The sequence below is a fragment of the Bombus bifarius genome, unplaced genomic scaffold (genome assembly GCF_011952205.1).
Source record: "Bombus bifarius isolate JDL3187 unplaced genomic scaffold, Bbif_JDL3187 scf7180000008197, whole genome shotgun sequence".
NCBI classification, from domain to species: Eukaryota; Metazoa; Arthropoda; class Insecta; order Hymenoptera; family Apidae; genus Bombus; species Bombus bifarius.
In genome coordinates, this window is record NW_022884504.1 from 339,458 (window position 1) to 360,065 (window position 20,608).

Sequence of the window (20,608 nt, forward strand, 5' to 3'; positions counted from 1 at the left end):
GTTTGACTGGAACTTTCTCTTAGCTGTAACCCTTATAGGATGCAATTCCGTTCCTGAAAACGGTGGTTATTCGTAACCACCGCCGAGTTAATTGCATCGGATGCAACGTTCAATTTCCTAGGGTTGAAAGTTGGTTCGGACATAGCAACCCGGCCCGCCGTAAACTTTATGGTTTAAATTAAGAAAGCTTATGAAGAAACGCTGTCAGTGGCCGTGTCAAAAAAACTTTTTCCTTACTCTTCCAACGAGCTTGTCGCACCTCCGCTCACCGGAAACTTTTACGGCGGGTCGGACATGCGAGCGGACTTTAATCTGTTTCAGTGGGCCGGATCAAAGGCGTGTAACATCGTATCACATCTTTGCTTTATGGTAACTTGCAACTTTCTTCCAACGTGGGGTCCTGTTTATCTTGCGCTGCGGATAATCTACTTCTCTCGGAGTTTAATATCAAATATTACGTACAGGAGGTATCGCGGAAACGAGAGAAGTTCGTAAATTTTGAAAAATCTGGAAAATTCCAAAAATCGACCTCCTTCAAAGCCACGCCTGTAATAAAAAAAAACATCGTGCCGCGCTTTCGATTTCTCTTTGCATAAGAAATCACTGTATATGGAAAGTCTGGAAACGTCAACGAACTTTCCATAATATCCGTTTCTTCGTCAAATAAAATTATCACGATCTTCCTCGTATTTGCATAATAACGCGAAATGTGCTTCGATCTGGACAGAAAATTAATCGTCTTAGGCGACGAACTGGGTCGCACGAATCTTTCCAACGGCGCTAATATCATAGACAGAGAGAATAAGCGAAAAGAAAGGAGAAGGACAAAAAAAAAAGAAAGAAGAGAAGAGGGTGAAAGGAAAAGAGAAGAAATTCGAGACAGTGATTCGTGAATTTAATTCGTGCAAAAAGGGGTTCGCCGATATCTTGAAATTCACGAGCCATCGCCGCGAGCAAATCTTTGGAATTAGCGGATTAGTCGGGTAATGCCAATCTATCGTTTTACGAGCTGACGTGATCGCAATAAAACTTTTTCATCCACTCGTAACGAGCCGGCGATAAATCGAGGCGACATTAGAATTTTCTCTCCGCCGTTGGAACAATGTTAAACGCTCGATCCTGTGACGTATTACGAACAGCCGACAGTGAATTAACACGGTGTAAAACAATAAAAAGTCGTTCATCTCGCTGGTAGAACGTAGACAGAAGAGGAGTCACGCGTTCGTTCGCTGGGCCGGGAATAATGAACATTAATTGCTCGAGTTTTTGGTAGTCTGCTCGGCTTGTCGACCAGGAAAGGTTAATATACGATTTCTGACGCGCAAAGAAAGCGAATCTGTCGCCTTTGTAATTATAACGAAAGTAATTTGAAAACGGGTTAAACGCGAAATAGTCAAAGATTTTCCGGGATTCTGTTTATCGCGGCTCCGCGGAAATGAAACCTGCGAACGAAGAGAAACTCCTGATGGGATTCCAACTTTTTCCTCGTGATGAATAAAGAGGGAACAGGCGCGAAAGTGGCGTTCGAAAAATTCCGAAGTCCGCGGAATCAAAAAGCGGAACCTCATTACAAGTTCAAATGGAATTTCGAGTTCATGCTTCACGGATATACCTTACGCGTGATGCGCGATGAAATTTTTCTGCGGTTCGAATCCCGCGTTTCGCACGATCGCGAAGCGAGAGATTTTTTCACTTCGATGTAACAACCGAAGTTGGTGACTCGTTCAGAAAGTTTCAACGAAGAATGTTATCGTAATAATAACGCGGTATTACACAATTCCAAACATTTTTCCCACAATGTATGCTTCTTTTTTTCGCGTCAAATCACAGTTCTTAAATTTGAATACTTTCAACCCTCGATTAATCCCGAAATGCGTACTTTTTCTTTCAAATATTAATGAAACATTTTAAAAATCCATCTTGCCGATGCATTGAACGTAAAAATTCATTTCTCTTTGATAACCTAAGCAAAAACGTGCCGAATAGGCACATCAACGAGCGAAATTTGTTGATTCGTTTAATTAGAACACGTAGGATGGATGGGAACCACCGGAACCCAGCTTCCTATCTTCGGAAGGCTTCTTGAACCGTTGCCTATCCCTCGTCATCCCAAGAACAGTTAGCCACAATTTCCCGTTGAGATTGCACGTTCCAGATCCAGCAGCAGCAGCAGCAGCAGCCAACAAGCAACTGCAGTATTCATTTTCAAATCCTGTAGCTCGATCCACGGCAAGATTCTTTCTCTATTCCACCCAGCATCTCGCCAGGGGCTGTTCAATTATACACGCTTGAAATATCATTCACACGTATTTTATTCAGAGCCGCGACAACGCGTAACTCGCTGGGACAAAAGGACGAGGGATTCCATGGTGCATTTTAGACGAGCAAGTATCGGAGACTCTTCTTCTGGCCGTCTAATTTTTTCACGAGACCTGCATGTGCACATAGACGAAGGAGGTTTGGGAATACATCGACAAGGGTAACTTCTCGATTCAGTAAGTCGGTTAAAGGGAGTGGGCAGATAGAATCGAGGTGAATGAGGATTCAGAGTAGTGCGAGGGACCGTTCGCGATCGCTTTACGAGGCGACGTGATTGTAATCATCCAGCTTTTTGCCCGCCACCGGCCAGCGGAGCTACTTGGAAATCCTCCGGGGTACTTTTAATAATTCAGTCGAATTGGACGCGAGGACATGTCGCCGGAGGCGGCTGCGACGTCGTTGCATCGCCTCCGAAAAATTAAACCTCGAGCTCGTTCCACGCGTGAACGGAATACGGGACGACTGTGAAACAGGCTCGGTCTGGTAATTGTTTCCTGGGATAAGTAATGACCGATGGAAAATCGGGATACGATCGAGCGAGCGTTGTCGCTTCCGAGATTGATTCACCGCCGGCTGAATCGGCGTGATTTTTCGTACCATCGACTTTGATCGATGCTCTGGCTTCGTCTTTTCCTTCGTTTCATTAGCCACTTGGTTTAACTTTCTGATCAAGTCCGCCTATCTCTGCCACTGTCTTGAAAATGTTCTTTTTCACGGGTTTTGTGAGAATGTATTTGCATAGGTACTTATTTTAATGCAGACATCGATTGTCAGAAAGCGAACGAATTTAGTTTCAGTTATACAAAAACATTCGGTGAACAAATTCTCTTGTATCGGGGTTACGAACACGTGAGAAGTAGAAAGGGTGCCTGTGTCGGGGAAAGGGGGATTGGAAATCGACGTTGATCGTAGAGTGGCAATGAAAGGGATCGAAAGAGGTTTGATGGCAATCGAGATCGCAATCACGTAAAATCGCATCGTAAAGCGATCGCTAACATTTCCGCTATCTGGTTAAATTCAGATTCGAGGGGATGGCCCGGGATATGCTTTTGAACGATAATAACGAGACGGATGAAAGTGGCGGTAAAGGAGCAAGCTGAACAAAGTGAATGTCAAATCACCCGACCGATGAATAAATTTCAACTTGGAGCATATTTTGATTCTCCGTCTTCCTTCAATTTGTGTTAGTATTCCGGGCGAGTCGTGCAGATTCGACGAAAAAGTTTCCATGAATGAACAATCCCAACGGTATACTGTTTGAACGATTAAGATTCAAGAGCGTTCACAGCGGAAATTAAATTTAGGGATACTTAGGGTCAGTAATTATAGAGAAAGGTTTAATGTTTTAACATGAAAATCTTCAAATATTTCCTGGTTAAGGCGATGAGCTTGTACAAGTGATTAAATTTCAGTTTACGTGATATATGATATAGAGAAATATATAATAAAAATATATCATGGAACGTTTTCTACCATTTTTCTTTCGTAGATTGTTGCGCAGATATAACGGAAGAGAAAGGGCCAACATTTTCTTGCAACCTTCATTTAAGATGTATTAAAAGATCGTTTTAAGGCTGCATAGAGAAATATGTAAATAGGGGAGGAAATTTTGAATGAACCATAACCCCACAGACGAGCTTAAATGTAATTAATATCGTACTGCTCTTCCTTTCACCCCTTCCCTCTTACTTTATACAACAGCAGGCCTTGCGTCATTTTCCATCCCTATTTCAACGAAGGGCTGGTGGTGCATCAGGGTGGTTTTACTGCGGCGTTAACTCAATATCTTCGCCATCGTACCATGATCTATTCCTTTCATCCCCTTTCTATCCCGGCACCAAGACAAATGCCCGAATAATATCCTTGATAAGGCGAAACTCAGCCCGCACGCCCAAATTCATCGACGTACATTCCATACATATTTATTGGGCCGTGTACCGAACTGAAAGTAATCAACATCTACTCAATTTGCATTCAAAAATACGGTGAATTCGATTTTTCGTTCCAATGACTTCGTTTAATTGCCAAAAAAAGTTTTCAACGTGTTGTCGAAAATTGATTTTAAATTTTCAATAACGTAGCGACAATCGCCTGTAACCTTTTTAGATCGAAAAAAGAAAATAATTTTCGTTTGATTTTCGAAAAATGTACGTGCCTATAAGTGGCCCTTGGGCATTTAGATTAACTATTACGAAAGAATTAAAGGTGAATACTATTTTTCGAGAAAAAGCATTCGAATGACAAAAGTTTGAACGATATACCATACTGGGCAGGAATAAACCGCTGCAAAACTCAAATCTCAAAATTACACAACTTATGCAAATAAAAGAATAAAAAGAACATTGCGCAAATTAGCTAACATACTCTGTTCTAATTTTGCAACGCAAATTCCTCTTTCCCTGCCTTCAAAAATTCAACGAGAAAAATAGAATACACCGCTTACTCAGTGATATAACAATAGAGTGACGTAAGCAGCGCAACTAAAACCGCGCTCGTGAACGCAAAAGCAAAATCCACCATAATAATCTCGTTAGAAATCTCGTGGCCGTATTATATAGGATCTATTTGCGCACGTTGAATATGAGGAATTTTGCGCAACCGCGCACGTGTATTGAAATAAAAACATATGACGCGGTATACGGTCATCTAATTAAGAGCGTTTCACCATAGAAACTGTCTAATTACCAGCCACCATAGCGCGTCTGCGTTATTTTAATACCGACTTCTTTTAAGGTACCACATTATCCGCTTTCAAGTGTAAGATATAGGAAAGTCACGAAAATCTTGATTTACTTTAGTGCAAGTGGCTATTCGAAGTTTCCTCGATCCTTGAAAAATTATATTTTGCGAAGAAATAGGAAAGGCAGGACTCTTGATTAGTAGAAAATGTCACGGTAGAATGTTCCATTGAAATGCAAAATTCCACCTAAGATTTTGTAATTCATTAGGAACATTTAGCATGACGATTGGTATATAAGTTTGATTTATGCAATGACTGAACAAGTATTGAAAATGTTAATCCTTTTGCCGAATACGAACTTTACAAGCATGATATTGCTTTTTTGAAGGGAAGAGGTTTGAAATATTACAGATGATCAGTCGGTTTCAAAGCGGAACGATAAGCCTGGAAATTTCACGAAATTATACCACGGATATTGAGCACAAACTCTCCCTCTTTTCGATTAATTCCCGCAAAATTTCACTCGTCCAACGGGAACATTGTTCAATACTAACCATCAACGTTTCGAGAAATTAATGATACTGGTTCCGAGCTATGACAAATATTAATTACCCTTAATGCGCATAATCATACACGCGAGGGGAAGCTTTTGATCTCAACTTTGACACTCGCGAAATACGTCACACACTGATGAAAAATCATATATCCTTGCGAGAACACAATTCTTCCTATAGAAATAGCTGAATGCTATAGGAAAGAAAAAGAGGAGAAAAAACAGTATCGTTCTCTGCCGGGTTTCACGATTTTCAACGATGATTCGACGTTGTTCGAAAAGTTTTACCGAAACGAAATGTTGGTGGGTAATTTCTTCGAGTTCCGGGAAACTGCCCGGAAAACAGGCTCTTTCTCCCTGGCTTTCAACCAGTCAACGATACATGTATTGTGTTTTAAAAGTCGTCGGGGCGCGAGATAAATTTCAGAGATCGCGAAACCAACTTTCTTCGTAGAGTACAATGCTGCATTTCCACGGAAGAATGGCGGCAGACTCGAACAACGAGGATCCTCTTTATGAAGGATTGGAGATCCAGCGCGACGATACAAAGCCTTTTGCCATCGAGCAGATGCGTTATATTCAAGCTGCGTTTCATACGTGACATAAGCTTGAAACGCCGCATCGAGATATTTCCAAGTAGCTGGTCGACCGGGGTAAAAGAGGACAGAAACTTTGTGACATATTATGCGCTCGTGATCGACAATGATTGCTATTGGCTTTAATTAACAGATTAAAAGATGTAAAACATTTTTTAGGATTGGTAATTATTGATATCTCAAAATTTTCAAATAATTTATAATGAAACATAACAGATATCAATGGAACAGAACAATGAAACAGAAAAATGGTAAAATCGCATGTGCGAAATTTGTTTTTATTTCACTGCGTATAAAGTTCGATACTGGATATTGTTGTAAAATATTTTTGCAGTATAGTCTGGGCGAAAATTTCCAACGTGACATTATAGCATTACGCATGTGCCTGGATGCGAGAAATTCTCACCGGTAGAACGGCTGCAAGCTGTAGCGAAATACAATTACCAGGCAACAGCTGTCCATCAGGGCCAATTTATCTATGAAATCCGCCGATAACTAGTGATTATCATTATTCATCGTTGACGAGCTCTTATACGCTGACGGGCAGTGCTGACGGCATAATCAAGAAAATTATTCAACTTTTCCATCACCGTTCTCGCGAGTGGGAATATTTTTTACAAGAAGCGCTATCTTTGCAAAAAATTTCGATTTCTGATTCGTTTGGAGAGCGGACGAGTTAATAAAATATACAGAATGTTTTCGCACGTTCGCGGGGAGGCACGATCTCGAAGAAGCGCGCCAACGGGAGTCGTAAATTCCCGTTACGATTTGCTAATCGACGCCGCGAATCGCTCGATCCCTTATTTCTTTTGGGATAATAAGGGTAGTTAAATGAAAGATAACGCTGCTGCTAACAGGTTATTATATATTTTCACAAACCAACAACTTCGGTGTAACACAAACTGAATATTTGCTATGAGATGACTACGAATGAGTGCGACCTGAGTCTCAAGACGGACTATCGCGTGTACTGATGGATTTGTCGACTCACTATATTCGAATTGTTGACTGCTTGACGAAATGCTTGATTGAGACTGACTGATCTTCGGGTGTAAATCCGGTCGAAGGATGTTGACTGTTCGAAGGATGTAAAATCAGTGATGTTCGGAGACGATGCTGTGGCGGAGGAAAGCTAAGGATGGGTGTGTCTAGCGCACGGGACCATCGGATTTGTTGGTGACGATTTTGCCTAAGAGAGTGAGGGAAATAGGCTTCGTTGTTAATTGGTTAAACGAAGGGTCTTAACCGCCCTCGAGAGAAAGTGGTTAGTGGGAGGAAAGTTGCATCATACGTGAGAAAAACCAACCTTCCCTGGTCAAGCCGTAGTAGACAAAGGTCTTTAGAAATGCTTCGGAAACAGACGTTTGTTCAGTTTGAAGGACCTCGACTAGGAAATTCCTGAGATTTATGGAAGGTACTTGAGGCTATTGAGGGTACGCAGTGAGTATCCGAAGACATCTGGTTGCCATCTTGCCCGCGGTGTGTGGTCTGGGCTAGGTAGAGTGTTACGCGACGTAACACAGAATATACCAAGTCTAATGTTTTTCGACGAAGATTATAGAATCCTGATACAAAGAAGAACTAGATGCGCAAAAGCAATCTTATTAAGGATATAATCAACCATAATTGTTCTATATATAATCTAATAGCTGTATTCCCATAAATTTCTCCTAACGTCGAAAATCTCGCTTCAAAACCCGGCAATTTCCCTACGTGCTATTTCCAAAAACAATCTGTCCATACAACCCCGTGGAACAATCACGATTAGCCGTAAAGTTATCCTTCAACCCTCGTCACCCCTTTCCACTCATTATTCAGCCAGCCATAAGTCGTGCATCATCGAGCAACAGAAATCATGTTCACCCTCTGACGGGACTCCTCTCTCCTTCTCTCTCTCTCTCTCTCTCCCTCTCTCTTTCGCTTTATCCACGGAACAAATCTTTTCCAGGCCGTTGGTCGACGCCAACTCCGTCGAAATTAAGTTCAGATTTAATTTAATTAGACAGAGAAAGAGGCAAGAGGACCAGTCAAGGACCCGGAGAACGAGAGTAGGTGACACGTTAGAAGAAGGTCGTCTCTTTTTCCCTCGGTCACGAATTTTTTCGTCGGCAGATCCACGTGTGCCACGTCCACCGCGAATATTGGATTCCGAGCGTCCCAATGCGACCGGGCTTTTTCCCTCCTGGTTCCTTAATCAAACGGAAATTACTCGCGGCGAGTTGTCACCGGATGCTCGAGAGCTTGGCCCGGTTCGCAGGAAAAAGTTTCAATCGGAATGCGCTAAATCGAATCACGTTCGACGCTCGAGTGGGAGTGGAGAGGGCCGCATGGCAGACCGGTTGTGTTTCCACCTGAGCACCCTTCATCATGAGCCGTCCACCTGGAAACAAAGTGACGACGACGCCAAGTGCCTGCTACCCCTCGAGTTCGCGTCTCGTCCTCTTCCCACCTTCCCATTTCCTCGTCCCTTTCACGAATCGATTACGCGAGTTTCTCCTTTACACCGTGTTTTCTCTGCTCGCCGTTCCACCCGCTATTAGCATCAATCGATTCACGGAATTAGTTCGGTGTTTTTCGCCAGCGACCGGATTGTAATCCAACTTTCGCCGCATACGAGGGTGGAAACGGATCGTGACGAGGGAGTGGAACTTTATCGGTTAGAAACCGATGAAATTTCAACTGAGAACGTGAGAGAGTCAACTTTTTTTCGCTGAGGTATTAAAGCTTGATTCTCCGGGGTGGGACGGGGGTGTTAATTTATTGTAATAGGGAAATTTTCAAGTTCCGGTTTAATGGATCGATAAAGTAGCGTGGGAAGATTAAAGGTTGCCTTCACTCTTCCTATATGAACGTTCGTCGAGAAAATAATATAGTTTCCGAACTTTGTCATCCGCTAGATCGATAGGTACAAAGCCTTAAAATCCTATCGTTCGATTATAACGAGGCGATAGCCTCGCGAGTTAACTAACAGAATTAAGCAGAGTATCCATGAATCGTGAGAAGCGGCAAAATAATTGAACGCCATTTTCCCATCGCTAAGTTTCCGTTTTCCTTTCACCGTTGCGGAGAAGAAAACTTATGATAAATGTATGCCGCAGACAATCGGGCACCAATCAGCTTTTCATTTAATTTGATTGCAACTCAAACAACGAGCCCGGCCCTTTCAACTTGAGATTAAAAATCAACATCGATGACGAGAGCAGCGTTGAAACCAGAAACGATGTATCGGTTTGATGATTGCAATTAAACAAATGATATCGAAGGACTCATCGAAAGGATTTATTGCGTTCGATCGTGGAATTTCGAAAAGGTCGTTCGAGTTCCTACGCTCGCGCCAATTGCTTTCCAATAAAATTTATGCTCTCCGTGCCGAGATACACACGGAATCGAACACATCAAAACGCGTGGAAAATCAAATAAACTCGAGGCTCGCGTTGCGTTAAACAAACAAAAATGCGTCCAAGGATATAATAAATTTTATAAATCAAAGCGTCGCGGCTGGACAGGGCGATTGCGGTTCTTCAAATCCAACAACTTTTTCGCTGCTCCATTTCATTTTATTCGTTTCATTCGTTTCATCTATTCGAGCAAGGAAATTTTTCTTTAATTAAAATAATGACGCGAGGGTATTCTAAGATTACTGTGAATTATCAAATATACATTTTATAATGAACATTTCGTTCGATAAAAAAAAGCAGTGGCGTATACGAAGTACATATCGCACGGAAATTGCAATAAAATTGAGAAACAAAAAGCTTTTCCTACCTATCCAAGATACACTAGGTAACTGCAAACTTTTGTAAAGTGTAAAACTTCTGAAGAAAACATCAACTTCCTTTGTGTAAACGTAGGACAAAAAACATCAGGCTTCCAAAGGATCACTCGAAAGAAGACTGCCAACAAATCGAATTAAAACGATACGAGCAAAACCAACGAAGCGCTTTTCGTGGCTCGAAGTATATCTGCGGGAATTTCGAAAAACAAGAGCGAAGAAAGAGAGAAAAGAATGGAGAAGGTAAGAATTGTATCGCGTTCGAAGATCTAGAAGGAGTCCGATAGGTCGATTTGAATTTAATTAAGTCAAGGCAAGGCATAGGCAATTTGGCAAGATGCTCGCATTACAGAAGCTGGGCGTCGTTAATCGGATGAAGTCTGCGGTCTACGTAGGAGCAGCAGATATCGCGCGATACTATGAAATGTCTTGAGATCTCGCGGGGGTTCTTCCTTCTCTCCTTTTCACCCTATCCGGTTGAAACGGCCCTGTGCAACCTTCTACCTTCCACCCCAGCTCCCTTTTCGTCTTCCACGCAAGTATTTGACTTTCAAATGGCGCCTAGGTACAGCCGATATAGCACGTTATAACCAACCACTCCATTTCGAGAAGCAATTCCGCTAGCTGACGAATAGCCATTACCTCGGACTAACGATAACTCGATTCACGGCCGGAACACGCTGGATTTTTCCAGGCTAGAATTTCGTTTCCTTTGTCGGCTGGTATTCGATTCACGTGGCCGGTTATTCGAGACCGCGCTATGAGCCCACGAGTTCGCGATATTATTTTTCTTACCCATCTTTCACGTCACTGGGGATTCTAAGTTGATAGTGGCTCTTCGGTATATCGGAGAAAGCTTCAGGTTCTATATACGAAATGTCGCTTTTTCGAATGAAACTTTAAGCGCGAGTAATTTTCTAAAAACGTTTAACAAATAAATATCCAGGGGTACGCTATCGACATCGAATATGTCAGAAGTAGGCAAATATTTAATCCAATCAGTTCTTTGCCGGGGAAAAATAATTCGACACGAAATAATTAAAGAGATTTTAAATTTCAGTTAAACGGATTAATTTCGTTAGAGATTTGATACAGTCCAGTTTGCTGGAAGAATAAATAATCACTGTAATCGGTTCTGATTGATCAGTTACCGGAGAGGACTGCCATCTAAAGACAAGTATCCGAGAAAGATCGGATGATACATTAAGAGGTTGAATATCAAATCAAATCCTACACTGTTCGTTCGCCATTGGTGACGTTTATATACAAACTGCAAAAAATTCCAAAAATTACACAACGATGAAAAATTACCGATCGATCTTTATGCAAACCAATTTTCCGCCAGCTTTGACAATAACACGAAAATCGGTTAAAAAACAAAAACCCGGGAAAAAACGGGCGAATCGTATGCGTGTTCTTTTCGCTTCCTTTCGTTCAAACAATTAACACCGCCATCCATATTTATACGCGCTGTAATTTTTCATTTTCGTACTCGGCACGATTTTTATCACCGCTTATACCTTAATGAATATTCATAATATTCTGCGTATATGCGAGTATAGCCTGCAGAGTACGTAGAAGCGAAGAGAGGCAGCTCGTTTAATATTTATTCGTATTAAATGCATGATCGATGTCTGATCGGCGATTTCGAATTCATCAGTTACATTTCCTCGGAGCAATTTCGCGATGATTGTTGGTCCATATGACCGGTACGACCGGCGGTGCAACGTCTTTCGTTCTAGAAATTTTTCCAAGCAGGACAACGCTTAGCGTATTTGTAATTTTGAAACGCGAATGTTCGCTGAAACGCTTCGTTTGCCAGCAGTTACACTGATACTCCGTAGCTTGCATCGTGAAATTCTCCGAACGAACGCAACAACACGCTTGGCACATTGTACGCGGGCGCGCGACATTAAGAGGCAGAGAATTGCCGTGCCTGTATGTACTTTCCATGTGTGTGCACGTATACGTGCATGGTGTGCGGAAACATGGAGGCAGAGAACACTTCGCAAAAGTGTATCAACGTTTCCGTGGCACGCATTTCAACCGCAAGCGACTGCACTTTCCGGAACAGCGGCCGGAATAAGAGAGATGCACGCGTAAAATTTGCACGTAAACAGGAAGCCTTCGTCGCGAATCGCTTTGTGCTCCTCTCTTCCCCGTAGATCGAGACGTTAAGAATTGTACAACTGGAATTGTAGGATATTCTTGCGTCGGATCAAACGAGCAGGAATGGAGCCGCGTGAAATTTTCCACGATAAGCGGAAGCTCTTTTCTATGGAGGATTTGTTGCCTGAATGTTTAAGCGATACGGGAAAGAAAAGAAAAAAAAATGTTTCGTGGAACAGTGAAGGAAGTTTTATGCGATAGTTAACGTTGAAGAAATAGGAGTATCGTGGGCTTGGGCTGATTTTATGATAGACATGCACTTTTCATTTGCATCTTCTCACCTTCAGTTCAAATGTTTCAATGGTTATTTTAATAAATTTCAGAAATTATTTCCAATTTTCTTACCTATATAATGAATTATTTGCAGAAATATCAGATATCTAATTCGCCTCATGCCACTGATTTTACTAAGCTAACGATAGTCTATTTACCATGTTTCAATGCGATAGCAGGATAAGTCGATATACATATTCATCTCATAACAATCGCTGCATAAATCTTCGAAGAAAAAAAAAAGAAAACAATTGGGACAAGAATTCAATGAACACTCACCAAAACTTTCACCATGTATATTCTCCAGCTCTAAAGTCCAGCCCAGTCGAACGGGCAGCCAGGCAGCAGTTTAAAATTCCCACTGCAACGCGGCGTAAGTTCTCTCACTGAAAGAAAAAAAGAGACAGTTCCACTTTTTTCTCCTTCATTCTCTGTACACCGGTTAATGGGAAACCGTCTGGTCGTGTTTGTCCGTGCAAATATTTTCGGACAACAGGGGGATGAAAGGGACAGCCCCGGCTCTGCTATTTACCATCGCGGAACGCTTCGAAAATTGGGTTATATAAATATCCTTCGGAGGTGTCGAGACCCGGAGGAGCTGTACTCCTGACGAAGAAAAGCAGGCCTCGCGTCTTTTCAATTCGAAACACGAATATACATGGCGCATAGTACATACACATATACACCATGGATAGAATCGTAATTAAGAATTCGAATTAAAGTCCCGCGACGCTCTCAATTATTCCGTGCATTCATCCATACCATCTCTAACGAAGCAGCAGGCGAAACCGCCTGTTGCCTGCCGCTATTGCTGGCAAGGTTAACGAAGCTCTGGCACGAGAAAGAACGAAAGGAATAAAGAGAGCAGCGGCCTATTGGACTCTCGTGACACGTGCTCTCGAGCTTACGTAACCTGGATCCTCGCCCTCTCTTTGCATCCAACAAGCCTCTTGGGGCATTCTTTCTCTTTTGTCCCCGCCAGCGAGACCAGCTTATGTTTATAATTTCATGTTGACAGGCTATGAGATAATGAGACCACGTGTCGCAGATTCCACGACAACTATAGATGATAGTAATTTGTGACATTTCATGCGCTGTGTGTACCTTTCGTATAAATAAAACGAAATTTAGGGCACGACTATTGACTTCTTCGTTTGATGGTTTGATAAGCGGGATGGAGGAGAGAGGGCTCGAAGTTTTGTATTATTGATTGGGAAGAAGTATTTGCCTTTACTGATGGATGAACGTTGCTGATTATGACAGATTGTTAATCGCACGATCACATTTAACTCGTGATTGGCAAGAAGAGATCTATTAGACTCCAGCGATATTTACTTTTGCGATAGTTTGGAAAATATTCGTCACAACGTATTGTTTCAGTGCTTTACAAACAATGTCTAACACTAACTAACCCTTCGCACTCGGCTGTCCCCTCTGAAGGGCATCATAAATCTAGTGAACAACGCAGATTCCCCTTTAAGGAGACACAAAGATGGTCATTATATAGCACGAAATTACACAAGCTCAACATTTTTTTAAAAATATGTCTCCTTGAAGTTTTGCCTTCGCGTAACACGAAAAAAAAAAAAAAAAAAAAACAGAAAAGATATGAAAAATCTTCTTGTAACATAAGGTAGCGATAAAGCGTCATTCTCCTCCCAGAAAGATGCATAATTTTCTTATTCTTTTATAATTTGTAAATCAGTGCCAAAACGAAAAGGCAGAAGTGAGAGTTACAATATAAGCAGCAATGAAAATGAGTTAAATTCCGATGTATAAGTATTGATACGAAAGAGAACGAGAATAGAAGTAGCGACATTGTTCCACCTAGAAAAAAGTGAATAAAACTTCGTTTTTCACGAAGAGTGTTCGAATTAGTGGCAGGAGATCGGAAGAAGGTCACCGAGTGTAAAGGACTAATCGTATGAATTTAATACATGTATAAGTTCAAGTAATTTTTCAACTAACTTAAGTACAACACAGAAGAACACTGTCATTCTTCTTTAATTATCTGTAAATTTCTGAATATCGTGTAAAATTTCGTGCACCCTGTCGTACCAATTACGGGGTAAGGAACGTAGCTTTTCGACGAATCACGTTTTGCACACACACAACGCGAGGGTTGAACGGAGACTAAAGGCGAAATGGATAAAAGCGACGACTAGCAGGATAGTGTTTTGACAACAGATTCAAGGACCGTTTTGTTTCCGCTTCGTTGCTACGAATTTAAAATTTATGATTCTTTTATCCGGATGAACGTATAATGCACAATAAAATGTGATTCCTCAAAAGAAAATTTTCTGGAGACCTATATCTAAGATGATTTCAATTTTCTTAATTGTTTTCTCCGTTACTAGCTACCTTTTTACCATCGAAGTATTGTAACTTTAATAGTGAACCATTTTCTTATTACATTATATTTGATCACGTTATACTGGAAATTACGAAAATGGCGGAGATTGAGATGAATCATTAGCCTAACCGTGTCGAGCATGTGGTTAAGACAGATTGATACGCCTAACTTTCGACCTATCGGATACCCATTATACACGATCGCTAGCAGAACCGTCATCAACCGCGATTAATCTACTGGCGATCACCAATTAAGTAACAAATGTTTATCGCAATTACCCAATCTCAGACGTTTAAGGAAAAAGTGTCTCACAGAAGCAGTTGCGCAAATGAATCAATAGGTTAAAGAAGTGTTATAAAGGTAATAAGTAATTGCACTGAGATACCGACCAAACTCCTAAATATTTTACCATTCGCAGGTTTCCTTTTTATTTAATTAAACCGGATCACAAGGCACGCGATCGAAAAATCCAGCGAGCTAAAAGGAAGACAACCAAACCAGGTTATACGTAGTATCAAACGTTACACGAAACAAGTGAAAAGCAAAACGACCAACGCTATAATTATCCCGCGTATATACACAGCATTACACGTTCAAACTCTCACCTTTCAAAAGAATTTCCCGGACGTTTGCTAGTTTGCTAGCTTCCCAACGTTCGCCGCTCGTTGATTAGAAATTACCCGGTTTACTCTCTGCTTTATTAATGCCGTAGACCTATCAAAGGCCAGATAATTGCATCGTTTTTCATTTCCTTCTCTTCTTTTTTCTTCGTCGCGTAGACCGCGTCGACAGTTCCTTGTCCGGTTACTAAACGAAGTATTCAATTAATGCGCGTAGTATTAACATAACATTGGCTGTGCTACGAGATACCTGGAATTTTATGCGCCCACAATGCACACGTAAAGAAGAGCGCACTAGGAAAACAGAAGGAGAACAAAGGAAAAAGAAGAAGGAAAAATTAAAAAAGTGCCGACTCTAGGATGCCGTTACGCTCTCCGTGTTCCACGGTGTTAGCATTTTTGAGTTAATTACTAACGTAGGAGAAAAGGAAATAAAAAAAGAAGAGAGAAAAATGAAGAAAAAAGAAGCGGAAAATTGCAGAATTAGGCAGTACCTACTGAGTGAACAACGAAAGTCTAGAGCTCTAACCTTTGTACCCTGCGCTCTAATGGGTGTACAGCCTAGGAATCGCGATACTTAACGAAATTCTAGTGTTTTCGCGTCGTACACGCGTGGCGAATGAAAATCCTGTAACCCTCTTGAGTCCATACCACGAAAGAGAGTCGCACAGAACGATTCGTTTTTCTCTGACAAAAACTAACCCACTCATCTGATCAACTTTTCCCGCAATGGGCAAAGGTAAGCAGGTAAAATTTTCGCGACGCATCAAACGAAATTTTCGTATATCGTTGACGAATGGTTCTGATTCGGCCAAAAAATTCTGCATTTGAATAAAGCGGCATATCTCGTCTATCGGAGCGAGTATTCAAGAAATTATCGAATAAAAATTATGATTTATGTTCAGGCGCCTAATTATGTCTTACGTAATGCATTTTATAAATTTCCATTTCATAAGCACGCTCGCAAACGCCAACTAATTATAAAGCTTCCATTAAATTGAACATTAATTAATTAGTCGAATCAAAATAATTAATTACACTTTACGTTTCCTTCCGTAAGACACGGAACAAATGTCGCGTTGGAAATCCCAATGTTATATAGGAAACGAAATACACTATCACTGTACATTAACGATACATTTAGAGATACCTAATCTTAGACGTGATAGTTATTATATGTCATTGTTCATCTTTACATTGGTATTATTTCCGACGTCTGTGATCGTAAACGTCAAATAAATCTTAATGAATCCAGCCATATGAAGCCACCGTATCGCGTAATCATTAATTTCTAAGGTGATTAGATGGACAGATAGAAAAAGTGAATAACACGTCGACGGTTTCGCTGTAATTTTAAACATATGCACCGTATTGGATTACATCCAGACCCGAGTTATAGTTGCACCGTGCGTTCGCTCGATTCGAAATAGAATGACTCATAGACAAAGACCTTGTTCTAATTCAAAAACGAAACACGGAAAAGCTACGGACCGTGTCGAGTCACACCGATTTTACGAGACACGTTACGCTCCCGGTTATTTCTGCACGGGCCAAATTTCAGGAAGGTGTTAAATACCGTGAGCAATAATGTAGAAAATCATCTACCACGGCGAAATACGATACTGCCTGCTTTTCTCCAAGTACGAATAATATTATCTGCCAAATAATAAAACGTTATGATAAATCGTAAAGAGTTATCGAAAGGAACGGCGCGTATATTATTTTATAAAACGTCAATTCCATCATGTCCATATAAATACGTCTCCTTTATATTTTTCTCGAGTTTCGCTGCGAACCTTCTAATCGAATGAAACTAAAAGAATCATATAATCGAGACGGAAGACTCGCAAACGGATTCAAAGGAAGGAACGACGAAAGAAACCGGTATCGCTTCGCTCAGAGTCACCAAAATGACCGCAATAATCAAGGATCATGGTGTAATCGAGGATCATAAGTGGCAAGGGCAATTAGTATTCACGTACAGCTATCGTCAGCAGCCGGCAATTGCCATTCTAAAGAGCCGTTTTGTGACTTTATCTCTGACAATTGCGCTACGCCAGTTGAAACTAATTCGACGAAACCATAAGAACGGACGTTTGGCTACGTCTCGTGGTATTACGGGGCGCGTGCTGCACGCGGATCTCGACGAACAGCTGAGAAGAAACCCGAGAGTACGACGAAGCAAAGTCAGCGTTGCTGCCTGGAAATAGCTTTGGCAACGGCCCCGCCAACGTGCTGTCTTGGTCCATAAAATGGAAAATTACTAGCGTGTTGCTTTTCTACACACGCTTCTTGTCGCGCCTCGTTCCGCCTCTCATCCCGTACCGTGGCTGATATAGATCATACACTAACGATTTCTGCTCGACCTGTCGTTTAGCTCGTAATAACGAAACTTTGTCGAATTTGTTGCACCTTATCCGTGGCAGGAATCGTGCCTGTTGAGCTGTGTACACTGTGTACCTTGGTTCGTTGCTGGTTAATTCGTTGATACGTGATCTTTCGTTTTGGAAGGATAGAAATGTGTATTGGATTCTTGGTATTTTGTGTATTTCGTTCGTTAGTCAGTTTCTTGACAAACAGAAGGCTGGTAAAACGTTTGATTTTTCTAATATTACTGCAGTTCAAGAAATCAATTCTATCTAATCGAATAAGAAAACACTGTTCGATGTTCGCTCGTCTGACGATGGAGTGTATTAACAATCGAGATTGGTTGTATAAAATTATTGGCCAAGAGAGAGGAGATCCCTTTAATCAGATCCGATAATAATATTCAAAGAGGACGGTAAACTATTCACTATCCTCGATAAAATATTTCTTTAGTTTGCAGAGCGCTTTCTTCGAGTCTCGCTCGGCTCTTTCGCCACGTTAATTTTCTACCATTTTAAACACGAACCAAAAGGAATTAATTAAATCAAAGATTCACAAAATTTGTTCTACTGCACAAACCTGGAGCACGGGTAAAGGGAAGGAAGGCGTTCCATCTCTACTCGAACACCGGGTCAAGATTTTAATCTGATAATTGTCACTTTCTGAGGAACTAAAGGCTGTACCCTGCGGACTGTCAAGTTCGCGTTAAAAATTTTCTCCCACTGTTTTGAGAACACTTTAACCCTTTGTAAAGTGGATCCGTATTATAATCATCGACAGTCCTTCTTTCTGCTTTGAAACGTTAATTGGAGAAAGTATATCAAACGAAGCAGATATTGGAATATAATTGTCTGTTCATTCCATTATCACAAATTCTCTTCCTTGTTAGAGAGATTTTTATCTATCTGCATTGAAAAAGGATTCCGGATAGATGCTATTTACACCGACACGCGTAAGGCATTCGACACTGTTAACAATTTCTGTACTCCTATCTAAACTTAACGCTCATGGTTTTCGTGCCAATCTTCTTTCTCGGCTTTCTAGCTTTTTAATTATTCGAATCGTAAACGTCAACCATCGTCTCTCTGAAGAAATTACTATCCGTTCTGGTGTACCTCGAGATCCTCATCTTGGCCTACTCTTTTTTATCTTGTTTATTCGCGACATTTCTGACATATTTTTATATATTAAGTCGTCCGAAAAGTTTCTTTCGTTTTATAAGAAAATAATGGATGCACAACATTTTCCGTTTTATATTATTTTATCGAATTACGTATGATCCATTTTCCTCTATCAAACTAAAGATCACAACGTTCGACAGATTAGGTTTCATGTTTGTATAAAGATGCGTTGTTGTAAAAGACGTATCTGTAAAAGAAAGACACTTTCCGGACGACCTAATAGTAAATCTCGCCTATACGCCGATGATCTTCAGAGTATGCGCTGAATTGTTACAAGTTGATCTTAACAGACCCACCTATTCAACCAATAAGTTAACGTTTGATATATAAAATATAGCATTGCTATAAGTATGATGTATAAACGCCATATTATCCGCTTTAGTCCTAAGAATAGTACCATTATATATACGTATTCTTTTAACAATATACTATTACTTTCAGTCAATAATATTCGCGATCTTGGTATTGTTTTCTCTGATATTACCATAACGAACTCTGCTCTTCGAACTCTCTAGAACTCTCGCTACCGTACTTCTGAACACCGTTACCAACCTTTTATTGCTTTATACTCTCAGATATACGTATCTCAAGTCTGACCTAAACACAGTTCCATAATATAATGTCCCTATTTTAAAAATCATATCGCATCGATTGGAAGTGTGCAGCACAAATTTCTTAGATTTGTTTCATATTATACCGATTCGCTGTATTTACCTATTGCCATAATTATGATCTTATTATCGCACACTTTTCTCCGAATATTCTCCACATACCTAACTCTCATATTTCTGCGCGCTGCCTTTTTCCCATACTCTTTTTCCCATACTTTCTTCGGGTTCGAGACATACCGAACATTGTACGGTCAAAATAACTATTTTAATCAGATTTATTAATCTGCAAACCGTTTTTGCGATGTACTTGACTTCTTTGATAAATCCACTTCGTTATTTAGACGATCTTTTACCTCCGCGTGGTTCAACTTGTAATGTAAACTTAACTTTATGTTTTATGTTTGTACGATACTTGGCGCTGAATTTGCTAAGTCGTATTAGATTTTTTAACTTAACGTATTTAACTTCATTCTACGTTTATCATAGCTGTTAACGTTTTTCTGTCTAATCGTCAATTGTAATTTTTCTACTGTGTAACAAAGGGCGTTAAATCGTTGATATTATAATAAATATTATTATTAGATACTTATTAATATTATTATTATTATAAATATTATTTTTCTATACGTAGCGATAGCATTTGCTTCTTAATACACTTGTGTAATATTTGTGTGCATATACGTGTGTACTAAAAAGGTACAACATATTGGATATCGAGTTACGACAAAGGGAATATTGGCTCTTTGTATTCTAAAAATTTGACTTAAAAGGCGTTTCAGAATAATTGGCACGTTATTTTCTATCGAGAGCCAGTGTCAGGAATGACGGGCTGATTTCTGATTTCAGTTGCGGTTAGATAAGGGATGCTATAAAGTTTAAGTACTTTTCATTTCCACTGCACAGAAACTGGAGCAGTTTCATTTCGGTAGAATCATGCAGTTGGGTGTCGTACGCTTGTATTGTATTGCGTGCTTCAACTAAAATAGAATACTTAATTATCTTTTTCGTTTGTTAAAGGTACAACAACACATCCCTTGAGGTGTGATGATTTTTCTGTCCGCAATTATTCCGAAAGGTTACAACACTTTTTAAATAAAATAGAAATACTAGGAAT

At 40.5% G+C, this 20,608-nt stretch overlaps 1 protein-coding gene across 2 annotated transcripts in view; it reads right to left on the reverse strand.

The window, feature by feature from the left end:
• LOC117209962 overlaps window positions 1-20,608 on the reverse strand; it is a 248,147-nt gene that overhangs the window by 114,745 nt on the left and 112,794 nt on the right. For both annotated transcript variants that reach the window (XM_033452452.1, XM_033452451.1), the window contains one exon: window positions 12,642-12,748. In XM_033452452.1, the coding sequence (XP_033308343.1) occupies window positions 12,642-12,656 (15 nt within the window). In that variant the 5' untranslated portion in view covers window positions 12,657-12,748. The remainder of the gene's footprint in view (window positions 1-12,641; window positions 12,749-20,608) is intronic.